At 41.0% G+C, this 13568-nt stretch overlaps 1 protein-coding gene across 1 annotated transcript in view; it reads left to right on the plus strand.

Moving 5' to 3' along the window:
- The window catches only part of tmem161b (transmembrane protein 161B), a 46690-nt gene extending 33360 nt beyond the window's left edge, over positions 1 to 13330 (plus strand). Inside the window, exons 6-12 of the mRNA XM_065267247.2 lie at positions 3277 to 3428; positions 6972 to 7032; positions 7313 to 7453; positions 8330 to 8443; positions 8847 to 9021; positions 10984 to 11080; positions 11182 to 13330. Of these exons, the coding sequence (XP_065123319.1) occupies positions 3277 to 3428; positions 6972 to 7032; positions 7313 to 7453; positions 8330 to 8443; positions 8847 to 9021; positions 10984 to 11080; positions 11182 to 11447 (1006 nt within the window). The 3' untranslated portion in view covers positions 11448 to 13330. The remainder of the gene's footprint in view (positions 1 to 3276; positions 3429 to 6971; positions 7033 to 7312; positions 7454 to 8329; positions 8444 to 8846; positions 9022 to 10983; positions 11081 to 11181) is intronic.
- The last annotated feature ends 238 nt before the right edge of the window (positions 13331 to 13568 follow it).

The following is a 13568-nucleotide window of genomic DNA, read 5'->3' on the forward strand; positions in this document are numbered from 1 at the left end:
TTTCTCAGATGGCCACCCGCTTGCCTGGCATATTTGTGCAATGTAGCCAGAAGTTGAATGATTGACCCTAGATTAGTATATTCAATGCATACACTGGAAAGCATACATGACATAGAAGGGCAGCTGGCTATTTTTTTTCTTGTTGTTTTTTCTTTGTTGCGTATTAGGGAGATTATCTTCGACCAATTTCTATATTATCTATTGTTTAAGGGCTGATTTTTACTTTTTTTTTTAAAGCTTTTCTCTGCACTGACAATAAATGCGTAAGTCATGCAACATGGGCCGTAGTCAGTGAAGATGTTTTGATTAATATAGCAAATAAAAACTCTGGTTGGGGCGGGTAAAGAAATTGTCACTTTATTTTGTGGCGGGTTGATAAGGTTAAATTACGTAGCAACGTAACTTGATATCCCCAAACCTTTGGCGTCACATCACGAAAGCGTCAAGCAGCTCCCGCTGCCATACACAACAACAAACAAATGAAGAAATAAAAGTGAAGATGGAAGACGAGGTGCGGGAGAAATGAAGGTCAGGAATTTGTGAATAGATAATACAAATACTGCTTTGTAAATGTTAAAAATGTTTATCATTATCCTTTATCTATATTAATATGACCATGCTAGTTTCTTTTGTTCATAGGCGTATGTTGTTTGCCACTTTACAGAGAGATGTAATCTAATGGCTGTTACCAAGCACTTTTAGGCTGAAACAATACTCCTTTTCATTTACATTACAAATGCCTAGTAGGTCTATTTTAATGATCTCAGGTGCGGGGTGGGTTGTAAAAATAGATACAGTGGTGCGGGCCAAATATTTCATAAAAGTGGGCATCACTAATGTCCCTTGCAGCCTTTTTTTCATTCATGTTAAATATGATTAGCCTGACTACGTCAGACTTTGTACTTCCGCTAAATTTCATTACGCTTCTGTACTCAGTCTGAGATACCTCCCATTCAAACCGTTTTCCTCAGGTCTCAAAACAACCGGCGAATCAATGAACAGAGGGCGGGCTGAGAGCCGTGACGTAGACGCTAAGCGCCGAATGTACGGTTGTAGTTTGTAGTGGACATGGAGGCACAGAAAGCTATTTGCTCTGTTGTGGAGAACCGGCACTTGCCAACTTAATCCCGAACAAGAAAAGTGTTTGTTAAACATTTTGAATGGAGATTATGTTGTTGCCCTACTCCCGACAGGTTTTGGGAAAAGTTTAATTTATCAACTATTATCGATCGTCAGCGAGAAACTGTGTGCAGCACAGCTTGACGTGCACAACAATCGAGATATCATGGAAGGAAATTTCATTGTTCACAGTTAATGGTGGAGGACGCGTGGGCAAACATTCTTTGGTGACGTTCCTGATTAACCAGAAAAAAAGGTAGGAAGATTTCATTTACATATGGTTATGGCCGTCTGGTGGAAGAGTTTGAGAGGAGAGAGGGGCGTTCCTCCACTTAGACGTGAGTGGAAAGACACCGTAAGGATAGTGTTCAACTAGCTCTGGCCCGATTTACTTTACATAATCTGCAGAAGTCGTTCATAGCCATGTTAACTTCGGTATTTCGCTCGATGGGTTTGTTTTCACATCATGCGTGTGTTTTACAGCAGAAATTTGATGCGGCTGAGCTGGCGCATAACGCACATCATATCCAAACGTTATGTGATTGGCTTACGTTTAGACCAATGATTTTAAACTTCAGACAAGCCCCTCCCATGAGAAGGAAAACGATTGTCAATTATGCCCAGCCAGACTCTGTCTATGAAGCGAAGCAAAATAGCAGAGGATGGTTCTACCAGGCTAAAATATGATGACTTCCCTGAATAATGTCTGTTGGATCAGTAGTTCTCAAAGGTTTTTTGCTTGTGGCCCCTCTTGTGTAGGGTTCATCCCTTCATGGCCCCCTTAAAGAAAATTTATGAAAACATAAAACATTCTAAAACTTAGAATTAAACAAAACATTAAATTATACATTGTTGTACTTTTGGTAAGTATCCTTGTTTTTCTGAATTTATGACAAATTAATATATTTTATAAAAAGTCATATAACTGGGGCCCCCTTGGCACCATTTTGCAGCCCCCAGTTTGAGAACCACTGTATGGGGCGGCAGTGGCTCAGTGGTTCATGTAGGTTATCTACAAACCGGAAGGTTGGTGTTCAATCCCTGGCTCCACCGGACCAAGTGACGAGGTGTCCTTGAGCAAGTTACCTAACCCTAGCTGCTCCCGACAAGCTGGCTGGCGCCTTGCATGGCTTACACCGCCGTCAGTGTATGAATGTGTGAGTGAATGGGTGAATGTGAGGCTAATTGTAAAGCGCTTTGGATGGCCATAGGTCTGTTAAAAGCGCTATATAAATGCAGTCCATTTACCATTTACCTGAATAGGACCATATACAATTTTTTTACAGGAATACTAAGATCCAAAGCTTAATCAGTTTTTTTGCAAATTTTTACAAATGCAGACCTTCTGCGAGGAAAACATGTTTATTTTTTTGGTTTAATTTTTTCATATATGTTACTAAAATACATATATACATTTAATTTTTGTGTAATATTACTGTACCTGTCAAAATGATTTGCAGTATCCGGGTTATCGCGTGTTATTAGTTTTGAGCGGTTGTTATCTGGAAACAAACATTCAAATGTTGTGACTGACCAATCGGAATCAAGCATTCCAACCAACCAGCCATGTAATAAGCACTAATAGTGCCGCCATCTTAAAGTTGCAGCGTGTAAATTTTAGTGGGATCTAGTGGTGAGGTTGCGAATTGCAACCAATGGTTCAGTAAACTGCTCACCCATCGCTTTTAAAAAGCATAGAGAAGCTACGGTAGCCACCACTTGACAAACGTGTCATCTTCGGAGACAGCTTCGTAAAAAAAGTTTGTCCGTTAAGGGCTTCTGTAGAAACATGGTGGCACAAAATGGCGACTTCCATGTAAGGGGACCCTCGGAATGTAGATAAAAACGTCTCATTCTAAGGTATTAAAAACATAAGGGTTTATTATGCAAGGTCTTTATACACCCCTGATTATATAGTTTTGTATATTATTTTGCATTTCTGTCAAGAGATCTTTCTCAAATTTACACACTGCACCTTTAACAGAAGCCAGTGGCCATCAGCAAAATCTTTTAGTTTAGGCCTATTTTTTTTCTGCCCTGCTATTGGTTTTATTGACAAAATTGACCTTTAAAGAAGGGGCTCAACATGAGTACATGTACACCTGTACTTTTGAACTGTTCTTGATAAATATGTTCCTTAGCTTCTGCTTCTATCAGGAAGATCCTTTTTTCCCTCACGGCTCACTACTTCAGACTAGAGGAGGGTGGTGAGCGTTCCCTCTGCATCACGTTTGCCGCCTTCTTTTTTGTTAAAGCCATGGCTATTCTTATAGTCACAGAAAACTACCTGGAATTTGGTCTTGAGACAGGTACAATATTACTGTGACTTTTTATTATACAATCAGATAACAGATTTATTTGAGAGTTTTGCAGGGTCCAAACACTCTTCAGTAATGTCTCGGTTACATATGTAATCCTCGTTCCCTGAAGGAAGAGAACAGAGACGTCATGTCAGTGACTGACGTATTGGGGACTCACTAAGAGAGACCTATATGCTTCGAGAAACATATAAAGAGCCAATGAATGTTGACATGCAATATTTGCAATGTATTAATAAGCTATTTTCGCAGAGAAAGCCAAGCATCTAGTGCCCGGCCGACTCAGAAATGGTACAGCAAACCATGGCAATGTGATGTCTCTTTTCCCTCTTTCAGGAAACAAAGGTTACATATGTAACGGAGACATTCCCTTTCAGTTGGTCACTTCGATGTTATGTTGGTGAACGACGTATTGGGATTCCCTTGCAAAGCGCAATGGGTGCTGAACCTTCCAGTGCCCTGCATAAACCTTCAGCCACTTGTTTTTAGGGTAGGCGGAACATGGGTCTTATGCAGAGAAGGCCGGTCACTACTTGTTCTTTAACCCACTACATTAACCTTAGATAACACTGGGAAGCGTACCCACATAGATGGTTGCTGGGAACGCTGTGGAGCCACATTTCTTTGAGGTGTCTTATGTGGTGATTACAATACGGAATAACCACATAGGGTTTTACTACATATTGATGTCTCTGGGGTGGCTTTCTACTGAGACTACACCTGTACAGGGACCACAGAGGCAACTCTGCTGAGGGAAAACATGGGCTTAGTTTTTACTCCACGAACATTATGCATATGGGATCCGCCTGTAGGGGTCACTCATATGGAAGCCTTAACATAGGTTTTCAAGAATTCAGCTAATGAAAGTCTGGCAGAGATGCTTCACTATGTCTGACTGCCAAGGGCATTGGAGAAAGTACAAAATTTTACTTAAAAAGGATTTATGGCACTAATATAGCGCCATAATAGTGCTGCAGGCCGACACACAAGCCGGGCTTGCAGTGTTTTTATCAGTTTAAGGAGAGAACACGGGAGGAAACCGACTTGACACGAACACTATAAAACATAGTAAAAATGTTAGGTTTTGCCCAGCCTGCAGCTCTACAAATGTCTGCCAGTGAGGAACCCACGAGGACTTTATGCTTCTCGTAGAGTGCATGCACGCCGTGCTTTGGATCTGAGGCAAGGGCAATAGTGTCCACTATCCAGTGTGACATCCTCTGCTTGGAGACAGCTTTTCCCCTTCTGCTGTCTATCGTAACAGACAAAGAGCTCGTCTGAGGTCCTGAAGCTTGATGTTCAGTCTACTTAAAGTCGCAGAGCGCGTACGGGACACAACAAAGCTAAGGCTGCTTCTGCCTTCTCCGGGGGCAGCACTTGCATGCTCACCACCTGATCTCTGTAAAGAGTTGTGGGAACCTTGGGCACGAAGCCAGTGTTAGAATGGAGTCAGTGGGCCTGAAGTGGCTCAAATCATCGGCCAAAATTAGTGTAGGTCCCCTACCCTCTGTACTGAGGCCAATGTAGTCAGCATCAATGTTTTCATTAAACGAAACTTGATACTCGCTGACTGCAAAGGCTAGAAGGGAGCCCCTGGAGACATTTCGGGCGAGAGGGACAGCCTCCTCTCCAACCGCTGCTGAAGAAAAGAGAGATTGAACATGTCCGGGGGCCTCTTGAAGAAAGGAAGACCACTCAACGAACAGGTTCGCATTTGAACTGAGTGTTCCCCCGGTCATAGAGTAAAACGGGTGGCAGTAGGTCATCTCTGGGGAGGCTAACAGATCTACCTGTGCTTTGCTGAAGTGTCTCCAAATCAGCTGGACCGCCAGGGGGTGGATTCTCCGCTGACCGGGGCATGCTGCTCATTAGAGCGAGTCAGCCGCTACACTAAGCAAACCTGGAATGTGGACAGTGCAAAGGGACCTCAGAATCTTCTAACTCCACAAGAGGAAGTGGCGGGCTAGTTGTGACATGCCAAGAGAGCGCAGACCACCTTGGTGGTTGTTTCTAGAACTGTCTGTGCGGAATAGGACATCTTTGCCTTAAATCTTGCTTTTGAGTCGGTCAAGTGAAAGATATACTGTCCACAACTCGAGGCAGTTGATGTGCCAGGGCAGTTGGGGTCCCGTGCCGGTGCAGTTGGGGTACACCACCCCACTAGAAATGAGGGGTCTGGCCATGGAGTGAAGGAAGCTGCCATATGCCCCAGGAGCCTCGGAAATAGTTTCAGTGGGACCCCTATCTTGCCATTAAACACATTCAAGCAATTCAATACTAACTGTACACATCCTTTTGTTAGGTGTGTCGTTAGTTCAATCAAGTCCAGTTCCATACCAAGAAAAGAGATGATCTGCATGGGGCAGAGCTTGCTCTTCTCCCAGTTGACCCATAGACCTAGATGGGCGAGGTGCCTGAGCACTAGGTTTCTGTGTTTGCAAAGCATCTCTTGGGATTGTGCTCTGATGAGCCAGTTGTCGAGATAAGCGAGGATGTGAATGCTGTGCTCTTTCATGAGAGTGAGGGCCCCCTCCACGACTTTCGTAAGCCCGCCCCTCAAACGCATAGCTGAGAAACGGCATGTTTCCGGAGAAAGTGCCTTGGCCTGATGGACCTGCAGCAATTCCATAGCGTGCAGAGGCCACCTGCCCATAAGGGCCCCTATGCACTTGCAGTTAAAGTGGATGAGTGCTTGCAAACTCGCAAGGGCAGGGCTGGCTTGTCCCTCCAAGAGGCAGCGGTGGCCGGACACAATTGCATTGCGACCGGCCTCTCCACTGTTAGGACAGCTGTGTAGCCCTTAGCTGCCCCACCATCGAGACAGGTGAGGGGTGAAGGTGCCCAAGGTCGGTTGCGGGAGGAGAAAGAGAACCCCGCGACCTAGTTAGCTCTTCATGCATCTCAGGGAAAAAAAGTTACTGGATGCAGGCACTGCAGCGCAGGCAGCCCCCAGAAACAAATCATTGAGGCGCGATGGTTCAGGTGGGGGAGGTTGAGTCCACTCCATGCCATACCTGGCCTGAAGGCGGCAACACATCCAAGCTAATTGCTATTCTCTAATTGAGTTCACAATACGTCGGTCACCGAAGTGATGTCGAAGTGACAGACTGAAAGGGAACTGGTGACTAAATACTTGCATCCCATGAAACTGTCTTCCATTAGTTTATTAAAAGTTTATTCCATATGAATAAAGAATGATGTACCCTTTGTCTTGCCTATGTCATTGAGCATCAAAGCATTATTTCACATCCTAGCTAAATTTATGTTCTTTCAGAATTCTCTAATAATGATTTAAGGTCTTTGATTTGAAATGTATCACTTACATTAACAAGACCAGTCTATCATTCTTGCATTATATTTTAAACTATTGAGGCAATGTTGGCTAATCAATGGTTAATTCGGTCAAAATGGTTAGTTTTTACACGTTTTTTCATTTGTTAATAACTTTGCACCCTAGCTGTACCTTAAATTAATTTGTGTATTTTGATTTAGTTTTGTTTAAGATTAACTGTTTAATCTTCTCTCATTTTATAGGCTTTGCTAATTTCTCCGATAGTGCCATGCAGTTTCTGGAGAACCAGGGCCTTGAATCTCAGTGAGTAGTACTGGCCAGTATACCACCACTTCCATTCTCAATACTTTAGAGAATGCATGTGTGTGTGTGTGTGTGTGTGTGTGTGTGTGTGTGTGTGTGTGTGTGTGTGTGTGTGTATGCGTGTGTATGCGTGTGTATGCGTGTGTGTGTGCGTGTATGCGTGCGTGCGTGCATGTGTGTACAGTATGCCCTGTCCATGTGGCTTCGGATTAGGTTGTGTATGTGATGGTTGTGCTTCCCTGTCGTGAACAGGCCTTGCTCTTTTCCTTTGTCTCCATAGGGGTCCCATATCCAAACTGACCTTTAAGCTGATTCTGGCACTGATATGCTCTCTCATTGGAGCCTTCCTCACCTTCCCTGGCTTGCGACTGGCCCAGATGCATCTTGATGCCCTCACACTTAACAACTGCAAAGTCACACAGTAAATATACAAGCCATTTATCTGATACTTATATTACAACTTTGTCCTTATATTTGACAGTTATGAATTAGTTCTGAAATGGATGATTTAGTTAGTCAGCCTGAATTCAATCAGCTTGTTTGCTTTTATTGAAATACTATAGCCACCAACAATGTTTTTTTATAAATCCCTGTAGAGTGTAACAGTGTAATTTATAAACTCGGCAGGTTAGCAGACAAGTATGAAAGCAGATGGACCTGGTCTCAATTTTCAGCCTGTGTTCGGCTTTAGGGTGCTGTGCTACAAAAGAGGGGTTTGGCACAACACATCTCACCTAGCTAATCCTCTTCAGCGTAGCCAGCTCTTCATACCTGCTTCCATTACACTATGAGCTTACAGTTAGACCCCTTTTAGGCCTGGTTTACATGTGTCTGTGCTTCTAGTCCTGAAGAAATTGTGTATTAAAAGCAATTGCACATCATGACAGTTGATGTTTACTAGGGCTGCACGATAAATCACATGGGAAAGTCATGTGCATGTAGTCTGTAAAGACAGATCCTTGATTTGTAGTATATTGCCATCACCTGCTTTTAGATGGAGCTGCATTTACTACATAAAGCTGTAGTTCCCTGACAAGCTGGGCCATATCGCATACATATCCCAGGCGATACGACCACAAATATTAATGCCAAATTTCCCCACTTGTCAGTTAACTACAGCTTTGTGTAGTAAATGCTGCTCCATCTGAAAGCAGGTGATGGCGATTTACTACTAATCAAATAAACTAGCTTTACTGAAGAGATGCGCTTGACAATCAAATGCAATTTATTGTGCAGCCCTAATGTTTACCAGTCTGCTGATATTGATGGCTAAACATTTCATCTGTTCATCCTTTAGGACTTTACTGCATATCAACTTCATGTCTCCGTTAATCATGGTCCTGCTATGGGTGAAGCCCATAACCAAGGATTGCCTCATTAATCCCACATTTGGGAAAGATGGTGTGCCTTTGTGAGTATCTCAAAAATCAGTAAAGCTACAATTTTTCATTACTAGTTTACTTTGAATTGTTTTAGATCAATTACAAGTTGATTGTTGTTTAAATATCATACCACGGTATTACATTTTTGCTTACTGCATTTGTTTCGATTTTTGACATGGTGATACATACATGAATACAGCAGTTATTTGCATTTGCATTCTTTAGTAAACTGTTAACATATGTAAACATATATGAATGTCATTACAAAATAGAGAATGCATACAAAATATCAAACCAAGTGTAATTTAGTCTAAAGAAGTCATTTAATTAGGACATTTGACAGAATAAAAGTGGAGTGTGTTCATAGTGACTCATTATTTGTGGTGTTTTACCCTCTTATTAAGTGCATCTTTGTCATTTGTTTGCTTGCAGAATGTCTGAGAAGGCGTATGACACACTGCGTCTCTGGGTGATTTTACTTCTGTGTGTGCTTAGACTAGCCATGATGCGACACCATCTCCAGGCCTACCTCAACCTGGCTCAGAAGGGCGTCCTGCAGATGAAAAAGGAAGCAGGACGGATTTCTACAGTTGAGCTCCAAAAGATGGTGTGTAGACCTATCGCTAACTGTCTTGCTGTGTTCCTACCAGGGCTCGACATTAAGGCTTGTCCGCTTGTCCGGGACAAGTGGATTTTTTGTAGGACAAGTGTAAGAGAAAATTAGTTGTCCGACTGGACAAGTTAAATTTTAAACAATGTTACTTAACGTTATGTGCCGTCAACGAGAGAGCAGAATGCGCAGCGCAAACACCGAGCGGAATATTGAACAGAGAGCGCAGCGCGCCGACACACACACACACACACGTTTACATGTTAACTGTTTATTGTTACTAAACAAGCTGCGCGCGCATGAAACCTGATCGACGAACACGGAGGGGCGGGATTCGCGGGACGGAGTGGAGAGTGATGTTTCTTCAGGCTCCGGCGTGAATATAAATGACAGACACTTCAACCGCGTTTTCATCACTGCGTTTTCTCTTCTAAAGTTCTGTAAAAACACATAATGGGCTTAAAATCTTGTTTAAGAATCTGTTTTATAATGAGAATCTCTCTTTCTGCGCGCCTATGTGTGTGCCGCATGACAGCCGATTTGAATATGATTCGTCACTGTACATTAAAAATCCCACGCGAACATTACAGCGTAAATGCTAGAATTAAGATTGATTTTATATATAACAGATAATCTGGATACATTTACGCTAATACGTTTTTTAAAACATGGTAATGTTTTAATGTTTTGCTTTAGTGTTTTAATGTCAGACAATCCTTAAACTGTGGGAAAAATGAAGAGAAAGGCAGCAGATATAGCATCCTTCTTCAGAAAGAGTAGCAAGAAGCAGCCAAATGAATCTTAGTAAATTACATTAAAGTAGCCTTAAAAATTTACATGCTTTTCTGGTCTCTATAGTTTTTTTCCAGCAATGGGAGGTAAAATTCTGGTTTCAAAGTAAATTTCAAAAGTTTTATTTGATTAAATAGTTTAAAAAAACATGGAGGTTGAATTATGACTATAAATTGTATGTTAATCTCAATTCATTTTAATAAAAATTTAAGTATTGTAGCAATTGTATGTTATACATTATTCTGATTAACACACCTATAATACTTAAAAGTATTTTAAGGTTGGATGATAGAGATTTTATGTGCCACCCCAGAGTAACTGCTGGCCCCTGCCTGGCCACCCATGAAAAATCCCTTGCTCCGCCACTGATTAGCTAAACACAAAAAATACATTATATTATAAATCTTTACCCGGACAAGTGACTTTTGTGCATGGACAAGTGAAACACAAATTTACTTGTCCGAAGGACAAGTTCCTCAAAAAGTTAATGTCAAGCCCTGCCTACTGATACATGAGAGCAGAAAACTAGCTTTTATTTAGACCACATTTAAGGTTGATGCGATAGCAAGCAGTCATAACTTTCTTGACATAGTAATGCTAATGATATACAATTGACCTGAAATGCAATGTGTTGCCATCTTATTTTGCAAGATTTGATCATTACTACATTAAGTTGTGTATTTAATATGGTGCCAAGGTCGTTTTTGTGATGCTTCGTCTGATACTGCTTAATAAATGCACTCAGGGACCCTCTTGTGGCATCTGCTCCAGGGGTCTACATTACTGTGTCCACATTCCTTAAAGGTGGAAATATGTCGGATTGAAAAAGGACCATGTAGTATTGTTGCCCACAAAGCTCTAAAATGAGGAGGCTATTTGAGTTTAGTGGAGTGCACAGATCAAAACCCACAGCACTCCACAGCTGGAGCTGAGGAAAGAGCCTGTTTGATGTTCCAAGCCATAAGTGAGACTCGCAAATGGCTGTAGAGTCACATGGTCGTCTGGTCTTACATCTGTGGAAGAATCGTATGCTTACAGCCTCCCTCTGTACTTAAGCTCTCAGTGATAGTTTCAGAGTCTCTTTGATGAGCTCTTCTCTTGCGAAGCTGCTTGTTTTGAAGTAAATTTACCTAAATGTTTTAACCGCAAATTTGTTTTGCCACACAGGTCGCCCGAGTTTTTTACTACCTGTGTGTGATAGCTCTACAGTACGTTGCACCTCTGGTGATGCTTTTACATACTACCTTGCTGCTAAAGACATTGGGTGAGTTTATCAAGTCTTTTCAACACATTCACACTAAAATAAGAACAATTGTCCCCGTAGGTTTTCTAGAATTTTTCTTCAACGGTTGTTGTAACCCTTAGGTGGATACTCGTGGGTGGTTTACCCCGAAGAAAGTTTGCCCTGTCTACCAATTGAAGACTTTAACCCCGCTGAGGCGGGACAAGCAGAGATGCAAGCCGCTCAAGCTGTGGCCCAGTTATCCGTTGCTCTGGGGGGGCTTAGGACTGTATTCACCCCTTTGCTGTTTAGAGGCATCCTGTCATTTTTCACTTGGTGGATTGCTGCCTGTCTGTTTTCCACCTCTCTCTTCGGCCTCTTTTACCACCAGTACCTGATGGCAGCGTAACATCTGGATATTGTGGCGCACCCAAGGGTCCGGGCTTCTCCGACTGAACTGTGCAACATGTGGCAAAGCATTCCCCATTCTTACAACCGTATCAGCAGAGTTCTTTTCTGCTGAATTTCCTCTAGAGACTTTTTGTGGTTAAGTTATTCAACTTGCCAAATACAAACAGGACAATTGGAATATTAAAGTCACTGTTTTTCCAGACATGCTGAATTTTATACACGCCAGTCCGTGGAGGATGGCCTCTGGGGTAGATCTTAAAAACATTACTGATTTATTAGGGTGATGGCCTAGAACCAGCAGAAGTTTGAAAGGTTTAAAGAAGTCTTACTTTGCAGGAACATTGATCTTGGATATAGGGTATTGTATATTTTAGAGTTCCAAATGGATGCGAGATAAGATTTTCAAAAGAGACAGAATTGTTGTAAAGTGTGCTTTTTCTTAAATTGTTTTAACTTCTCCAAAGTAGAAACGTGACTCTGCCATAGGGAAGGATTTCACTGCTGATATGTGAAAAGAAAACAGTGTTTTAGTCAAGCATAAGTGTGAGGGGTGTGACTGAAGAAAAGTATGTATTAAAGATGTATTTATTTGTCCATTTCAGACAGACTGAAGCCAGCTCTCTTACGAGGAGCATTTAGTTTGACTCTTAAAAGACTGAGAGCTAATTTAAGTGCGTGTGCATATGAATGAGTGATGGTTCGTGTCAACATCAGTGCCTGCGGGCTCCAAGTGACTCCTGCTGCTTATGGGTATAAATCTAAAAAGGCATTTTGATCAAGCATAGAAGCTCACTTACATAAAAAAGTCTAATGTACTCCCAATTAAGTACATACAATACTTCCTACACAAAATCAGAACCGCATACACAAAAACACTGAGCATAAAAGGCCAAATCAGAATATGGGGCTTGATCAAAAAAACTTGTGTTTTACTTTCAATCCACTCTAATATTGTGGGAATTGGGCAAGACATTACGAATATTGCACAGGGGCAGATCTAAAGTCATTTTTAGCAAGTGTTATCCTACTGTAAGTCTTATTTTCACTACATTTAGAATTTTTAGAGGATATGCAGACAATGAATGTATCGACCCTATGTGATTTGCAATTGTAGTTACAACATGTTACTTTTGAAAAATGATTTTATTTGAACAAATCTACACTTGGGGCCACAAATAAATAAGTATAGCAAAATATGACACAATATTGGCTTTCGACAGTTGACCGATAATAGTTAAATTACAAATGTGATTTCAAGTGCATTTATATTGTGAACGACTGTCAGTTATAATAAACAGCACACCTAACAATAATTTTTTGTTAATATAGCTTGACCAAACATCAATTTTCCTGTTGTTTGCTTTGTTGATTATCAAGCTGTGATGATTGATGGACCCAAAAGAGTGTTCATTTTAGCTGTAAACATTCACAACCTTTGATAATTGTAAGCTGGGCCATTTTAGTTTTACAACCTCTAGGGTTTTGTCCTTTGCCTAAAGTTGATTATTTACCTTTTTTTTCCCCTAGACAAAGCAAGTGACCAATATGAACTAAAACTGTGTTAATCTTACTAAATATATGACCCCTTTAAGTTATTTTCAATGAGCATGTCTTTAAACATGTCTAACTTTAATGCCAAATAACAGTTTGTTAGGCTCAGAACAAATCCGTATTAAATTGGGACATAAAAGACAAATCATTTTTGTTTTTTGTTGTTTTCTTATTGTTTTCTTATTTCTCTATAGGAAAATACCTGGGATGTTGTTTTAAAATCTGTAAGCCTAAACATTTTCGTCTTGTTTTAATGTATTTTAGGTACTTATGATCTTTATTTATTACATTTTCAATTTGTTTAATAAATGATTGTAAAGAAAGAATCTATATATCGGTTTCATTTGGTCTTGTTTTAATATTTACATTGTTGTTATTTCAGAGTTCTGTGTGGGGGTGACTAACACAATGAAGATATAAATTGTCTAGATCTCAACCTATGAATAATACTCGTCCATGTGATTGCTCCGGTAACGTTTTTCTGAGTGGTATTGTTAATATGAAATGAACACTGGTCTTCCTCATTTAGTTGCCACTCTTGGATCAATGAGACAAATTCCAAAACAAA

Source organism: Paramisgurnus dabryanus, chromosome 5 (genome assembly GCF_030506205.2).
Source record: "Paramisgurnus dabryanus chromosome 5, PD_genome_1.1, whole genome shotgun sequence".
In the NCBI taxonomy this organism is placed as follows: domain Eukaryota; kingdom Metazoa; phylum Chordata; class Actinopteri; order Cypriniformes; family Cobitidae; genus Paramisgurnus; species Paramisgurnus dabryanus.